The 7,634-nt window shown below is 40.9% G+C and overlaps 1 protein-coding gene across 1 annotated transcript in view; it reads right to left on the bottom strand.

Annotated features, from left to right (window-relative positions):
* Positions 1–7,634, bottom strand: part of Map3k3 (mitogen-activated protein kinase kinase kinase 3) — a 68,975-nt gene that overhangs the window by 8,788 nt on the left and 52,553 nt on the right. Inside the window, exons 7-8 of the mRNA XM_021177855.2 lie at positions 3,735–3,868; positions 733–806 (exon numbers count right to left, since the gene is read on the bottom strand). Of these exons, the coding sequence (XP_021033514.1) occupies positions 733–806; positions 3,735–3,868 (208 nt within the window). The remainder of the gene's footprint in view (positions 1–732; positions 807–3,734; positions 3,869–7,634) is intronic.

Genomic DNA, 7,634 nt, shown 5'->3' with positions numbered 1-7,634 from the left:
AGAAGGAAGCTCTTCCCATTTCCTAGCCCCAGACCTATTCCCCAATCCCCAATCAATGAGTCCTTAGCATAAAGGGACGATGGCCCATTCCAAAGACCCTTTCAAGCCAGGTTTTGGCACATAGGAAACTGATGTATGAAGACTGTGAGTTCCAGACCAACTATCTAGTGAGAACTTGTCTCAACAAAGTAAAATAACAAAACAAACCCTTGATACCACTAGGTGAACCAACCATATAGCACTGACTTCTACCAGTGTTAGAACAAATATTTTACATCAAGAGGCAAAAGTTAGGCGGTCTAGATATTCTGTTTTCTAATTATCTAGCTTCTTATTAAAACAGAAACATTTGAAGAAAGAAAATGGACAGACCAACCTATGTGTGAGAATCCCTGTTTTCTTTCAAATTTCAACAAGCCACTGCTTCTCAATCCAAATCCCAGTAACAAGGTTAAAAAGTAGGCAGAATATAGCACGTGAAGAGTCAAACCACATAAAGGACTGGGAACAACACAGCCAACAGTAAGTGAGCTGTTCTTTTAAACTATTACTTAGTTTATTTTACTGTGTACCTAAACATTCTCAGAGTGTTGGGAAATTGAGGGGTTCTCTAGAAGCACATGTTTTAATCCTGGGCCTGTGGTTGTATCAGAGATACGGACTGGCCAATTCTACTTTTAAAACCATTCCAAAAATGCCTACTTATTAACCCAAACCACCACAGCTCCATACCTGTCTGCTGACCTGTCCAAGGATTGGCAGCTTCCTGACAAGGAATTTTCGGCACTGCTGAGGGGATCTAGCATCTGTAAGGCAAGTCACACAATGAAACCATAGTTTGACTCAAATCCCAGCCAGCTGACCCAGGTAGAGCTAGCATATGGTCTTTTTGTCACAATATGGAGGTGTCTTTGTTTCCCCATGTAGTGGAGGAAGGGTTATAGGGTACCATTCTCCCTTCATTTGAAAGGCAAGTTTCTAAGATGAAGAAAAATGTTTGGCTGGCTTCCTTAGGGCTCTGCCAATAGAGCAAAGCAGAGGAACTGTTTCTCTTGTTGGCACTTTCTTGGCCCATCAAAATTAGTGCCTGGCACTTGATGTGATATTGCCCTGCTTAGTTTTCCAGTGGAGTTTGGGTGGGGCATTAATGCTTCTGTTTATACTCTATAATTCATAGTTTATACAGATAAGCATTACCTCATTTCACAATGAACATTGCAGACCAAGAACGGTGAGGAGACATAGCCAAGCTAAAAACATGGCTAGTGCACAGCTGGTGCCAGAAAAACAAACTCCCAGCTCCTGGCTCTAAAGCATAGGTAAGAGGTATCTACATAAATTGAAATATTTTTCTAGTTTATAGTCAAATGCAATAACAAAGAACCTTCAGAATAGATTTTTTTCCCCAACCAATCTCCTAAAGGCTTCATTTTTTTTCTCTCTCCCAGACATAGAAGTGGTAAAGATGGGCCTATATCCTTCAAATTCAGAAAGCAGTCATTACTTTATATTCATGGGAGCTAGTTCCAGGACTCCTGCTGATATCAGAGTCCCTTATAGTCAGATATTATTTATATGTATGTATGCATACACACACTCTTATATAAGGTAATACAGTATTTGTAGGTAAACACGCCCCCCCACACCTTCCTGTATACTTCACATCATCATGATTACTAATATATAATAATAGAACATAAATGCTGTGGAAAGTTGTTAAATTGTATTAAGGGATGACAAAGAAAAGTCTCCATGATTAATACAGATGGATGGTCAGTAAAAAACCCAGGGAAGAAATATGCAGGTAAAAGCAGTCCAGCTTACTGCTCTAAACTTAAAATTATCTGGAAAGTGTACATACAGAAGAAAGAAAGCGTTTAAAAGGCTTCTCACATCGTTTATAGCTTGAATAATTAAAGGTATGGGAATTTGCTTTCTGTAAAACCCCACATATACTGGTATTCAGTTGTGTGTTTGTGTGGAGCTTGCACATATGAGTAGAGAAGCCCACTGAGCCTAGAAGAGACGCCAGATATCCCAATAAATTATAGGCAATTTTAAGCCAGCCAGTATAGGTATAGAAACCAAATTTGGATTTTCTTCAAGAGCATCAAGAACTCTTAACTGATATACCATCTACCCAACCCACCTCCCTTTTAAATATTTATTTTTATTTATGTGTATGTATATATCTGTGTATAGGGGAGAAATATGAAAGTACCCACAAAGGTCAGAAGACAATGTCAGATCCCCTGCAGCTGGAATTACAGGTGGTTGTGAGCCGTCTGACATGGGTACTGATTATCAAACTCAATTCCTTGAGCCTTCTGTGGCTATTTTATCTATTAGAAAATTTAAGGGAAATTTTTGGCTTCTTAAGCCAAATCTCAGAACCTTGAAACAACGTAACTCGTTGCAGTAAAGGCAAGATCACTGAAGGGGGGGGGGGGCAGAGTTCTTGCCCTTACTCAGTTAATTAATCCAAAGTGTAATTTTTATTAAGTAAGCTACTGGTTAAAAAACTAGCCATCGCCGGGCAGTGGTGGTGCTCGGAAGGCAGAGGCAGGTGGATTTCTGAGTTCGAGGCCAGCCTGGTCTACAGAGTGAGTTCCAGGACAGCCAGGACTACACAGAGAAACCCTGTCTCCAAAAAACCAACCAACCAAACAATCAAACAGAAAACTAGCCATCAAAATGGGTTAAGCCACTGTGGTGAACACTTTATTAGGTGACCAATGCGTTAGCTTTCCCTTGAGTGCAAGGAGAACTGGGACTTAGTTCTAGCCAATGAGCTAAGGCCAAGAGGATAGGAATGCTACTCATTATGTTATGAAGACTCCATCTTTGTAGACTGGAAAAACAGAGTCAGACCAGCCTTGAAGAAGGCCATGCTATGAGAGGAATAAATAATAAAGAATTGTAGGTAGGCTCTAGAGTCTGAGAAGCTTCTTGAACAAGCTCTAACAAAGAAAAGGGCTACAGTCCTACCAAGCACAAGGAACTAAAATGTGCTAAGAACCTCCAGCTCAGGAAAACTTGCCTAGTGCCTTGAGTGTAGCCCTGTGAGACCATGAGGAAAAAAAAAAAAAAAAAAAAAACACTGTAGTCATGTTTGGACTTCCAATCTAAAGATACTAAAATAATAAAGGTATACTGTTTTAATATCAAATCTGTAGCAAATTGTTATGTAACAGTAGGCGGTAATACAGCTATTGGCAAAATCATGTTAGTTTACTGGTCCTACAGTCAATTTATAACCCCCTCCTCACCTTCACCAAGAAATAGCAAAACTAAAATGTAGCCAATGAAAAACATAATCTGTCAGGTTAGAACTGTTCACAGGTAAAACTAAATAACAAAACTAAAATATGGCCAATGAAAAACATCATCTGTCAGTTCAGGGCTCTTCATAGTAAAGACTGCTGAATAAAGTACACAAACCATATAGCACAGCTGCTCTGCACGGGGCCTAGTGAGAGACCCCAGAGGTGAATTATCACCAAGTGCTCACCTAACACTAGCGAGGTTAGGAGGTTTAGATCTCATCTTTAAAGACTGACCTTTGGCCCTTCAAAGGAATAATCCATCTTGGGGCAGGAATGGTTCTCAAAGCATTATGGGATGGCATCAAACTCCTCAGCTCTGTAATGGGATCCCTGAGAGTCCCATCACAGTCTTGGTCTGACACAAGTCATGGTATACCCTGTACCCCATCTCCACACCCTTATACTCACACACTGCTCGCTGGTCTCTGGGATGAATTCACCTTCGCTGTTGATGCTCGTATAGGATCCTTGCCGGGCAATGTGCTGTTGTCTCTCAGGTACATAACCAGGGGGAGGAGAGCTTCGGCCAGGGTTCTGGGAGCCTAGAGCACAGAAAGAAGACCCTTTAACAACAGAGCCAAGATGTGGCGCAGAGGAGCAGGGCCAGAGAGAATAGTGACCCCAAGAGGTCAGGGATGCAATTTAGATGGTCATGCAATTCAGCATGTTCAGCTTGAGGAAGCAAATACCATCCCTTCCTTGACGAAGAACTTTCAGAGATGGAGCAGCACTAGAACATGTATAACTAAGAGCCATGACACAAAGCATGAATCATAACTAACTCTGTGACAATCTCTGTAAGCTGGATGTGAGGTAGCCAGCTTTAAAAAACGCTTAGGACCTTGAGGTGGCTCAGCAATGAGAGTACTTGTCACTAAGCCTGACACCTACAGTTCAACCCCCAGGATCTACAGGATAGGAGAGAAATGACTCCTACAAGTTGTCTTCTAACCTCCACACATGCTGTGGCATGCACATGTACATGTGTGTATATACACACACACAATAAATAACAAAATATAAATTTTAATGTTCTTATGTATTATTCATAATGTCAATTCTCTTGATAATGTCACTGTAGGCACAATTTTTTGGTTTACTTAATTGGGTTCTTAAATCTACCACCCTTCCAACCCTTACTTCACTGTAATCCCCCCTTTTAACCCCCAAACACTAGGTAGGAGAGAAAGGCTAGAGGGAAAGGTGTGTGTGTATCTCTTTAGACTACTTCCTGCTGATTAAGGGAGTTGGGTTCCTTGGGGCAAATCTAATCTCCGTGATCATCAGGCTATCCAACAAGCAACCTAGCAAAACAGCAATAACAAAAGCAACAGCGGCTCAAACTAGCAGCAGCAGAGGAAGCAGCAGCCATCCCAGGCTTTCTTGGGGCTTTCCCAATTATACCTTCTCAGGAGTACCCAGAGTTCCAAACATAAACTATCTGCAACTGGCAAACATTGTGCCCTTCCTAGAGCAGGAGACAACCATAGTTAATGGTTACAAACAAAGAACAGCCCCTATCCCAAACCTGGGATTAAAACAAAAACATTTTCACATAACCAAAATTCTCACTACATGGTACATCTTCTTCTTTCTCCCTTTTGGGTACCAATGCCACATCCTCCTCTCCAAGGAAGAACTTAGGAAAATGATCAACACAGTTCAATTCTCTACACACACAATTCAGAGATGCACTGCAAGACCGCAAGCCTTGAAACCCTAAATGTTACCAAGCACCCCTCACCCCCTCTGCGTGTGTGTGTGTGTGTGTGACAAAAGTTTAATGTCTAAGAGATTAACAACTACCTTGTCATAACGGTGTACTGCTATAATCCCAGGAATTGGGATAGAAGCAAGGAGACCTACCTTAGCACTAGCATAAGCTACATACCAAGATTCTTAAAAGAAAAAGAAAAAAAAGACCAAAACCAACCAAACAAACAAAATACTACACACTGCAAAACAAACAACAAAAACTCAAACTAATAAAATACAAGTATAACAAAATATTTCAATACAATTAACAGCATCACTTTTCTTTAAAGTCATAGGTAAATAATGAGTTACTTGAATGCAAGCACTATTTTTTTTTTTAAAGATTTATTTATTTATTATATGCCTTGGTCAGGATGTCTTTTCACAGCAGTAGAAAAGTATTCAAGAAACTGTGTACTTCTGATTTCTCTTCTCTTTCCTTTTGGTATTTTTGAAAGAGGGTCTTACTATGTAGCACTGGCTGTCCTGGAACTCACTCTGTAGACCAAGCTGGCCTCAAACTCAGAGACCTGCCTCCAGGTCCTGGGATTAAAGGTGTGTACCACCATATTACATCCTGATTTCATTTAAAATTTTCTGGGGCTGATGAGATGGCTCAGCATGTAAGAGCACTGACTGCCCTTCAAAAGGTCCTGAGTTCAAATCCCAGCAACCACATAGTGGCTCACAACCACCAGTAATGAGATCTTATGCCCTCTTCTGGTGCATCTGAAGACAGCTACATAATGTACTTATATATAATAATAAATAAAATTTTCTGACTGAGCTAGATGTTGAGTTTATGGAGCTGAAGTAGGAAGATCATTTGAATTTGAAGCCAAACTAGGATAACTTTTCTTAAAAAAAAAAAAAAAAAGAAGGGGTTGGAGAGATGGCTCAGTGGTTAAGAGCACTGACTGCTCTTCCAAAGGTCCTGAGTTCAAATCCCAGCAACCACATGGTAGCTCACAACCATCTGTAATAAGATTTGATGTCCTCTTCTGGTGTGTCGGAAAACAGCTACAGTGTACTTACATATAATAAATCAATCAATCAATCAATCTTTTTTTTTTTTTTTTAATGAAGATCGAGCCAGACCTTTCAGCATGTGCCTATAATCCTTGTACCTAGGAAGTAGAGGCATTTCTGCTACATAATGTGTCCAAGGCCAGCCTGTATAAGACACCATGAATAAAACAAACATAAATTCTAAATAGTTGACTGGTAGTGACTAAAACTATGAGAAGAAGTATAAATAAAAGGTCCTGTACACTGGTTTATCAGCTGAGTTCTTTTTTTTTTTTTTTGGTTTTCGAGACAGGGTTTCTCTGTGTAGCCCTGGCTGTCCTGGAACTCACTCTGTAGACCAGCTGGCCTCGAACTCAGAAATCCACCTGCCTCTGCCTCCCAAGTGCTGGGATTAAAGGCATGTACCACCACTGCCCGGCAGCTGAGTTCTTTTGAGCTTTGGCCTTAACATTTTGAGGCTGGGGTCCAGGAAAAACTACCTGGATATACCTGGGCATATGTCTTGGGGCTCAGCTCCTCCAAGTACCTTCTCTAACCGATTTTTTACCTGTATCAGATAAGACAATACTCTGAGCTAGGCTGGTTGCAGATGCCTACAATCCCAGCTCTCCAGAGGCTAAGGCAGTACCAGCCTCAGTGAGGGCATTCTGGCCAATGACAAGAGGCTGCCTCTCCTTACCATTTACTCCCACACTTCCTGACTACTGGGAGTAACCTTATGTTATCGTTATGTACAAATTTCCTTTTTGTTGGACATTCATAGTAATTATTTCATTTGATTTTCAACAATTTGCAAAAGACCCTTGGTAAACATTCTCTGCTTAACTGCTAAATGGCAGGCACCCTGCAAGGTAATTTTGTTACTTGAGAACAAAACAATCTTTAGACAGTTCAAGAAAAATACTAACAAGGCCAATGAGATGACTCAGCAGGCAAAGGTACAAGGAGCTTGCACCAAGCCTCACAATAATGAGTTCAATCATCAGACCCTTCACGGTCTAAAGAGAGAACTGAGGCTACCAAAGTGTCTTCTGGCCTTCAGATGTGCTCCCCTAGATTCCTGTTTGGGGGAACATATTTATTTCACCATGAAGAAAGCCAGAAACCTAAGAATCCTTTTCTCTTTTATACCCACTACCTCTCTCCTACAAGCCAGAAATCCACAGACACCAGAAATGGCAAGGTGTCATCCCTTAACAAATTATTTCACGGCTATTAAATTGAGTTTTCTGGGGTAGAACTCTGCGGGCAAGATGTTCTGTGGAAATACCTAAGAGAACAAGTTTAGTAGCTAGAGGTGTGGGGAAGAATTTGCCTCATTCTACTCTGGAAGGTGTGCCTAGCCATCCCAACTTCACTCTTTTCTAACAGAAACCAGTTTCAGAAGGAAAATTTAGGATACGTACTGTTTTAATTTTGTACATAGCTCACTCAGCCTGCACTCCAGGCAGGACATATAGATGGCAGGTCCATCTATACTGTAAGGACATCTATACTGTAAGGACATCTATACTGTAAGGACAT

This window comes from Mus caroli, chromosome 11 (assembly GCF_900094665.2).
Source record: "Mus caroli chromosome 11, CAROLI_EIJ_v1.1, whole genome shotgun sequence".
NCBI classification, from domain to species: domain Eukaryota; kingdom Metazoa; phylum Chordata; class Mammalia; order Rodentia; family Muridae; genus Mus; species Mus caroli.
This window is presented reverse-complemented; position numbering and strand designations above follow the sequence as displayed.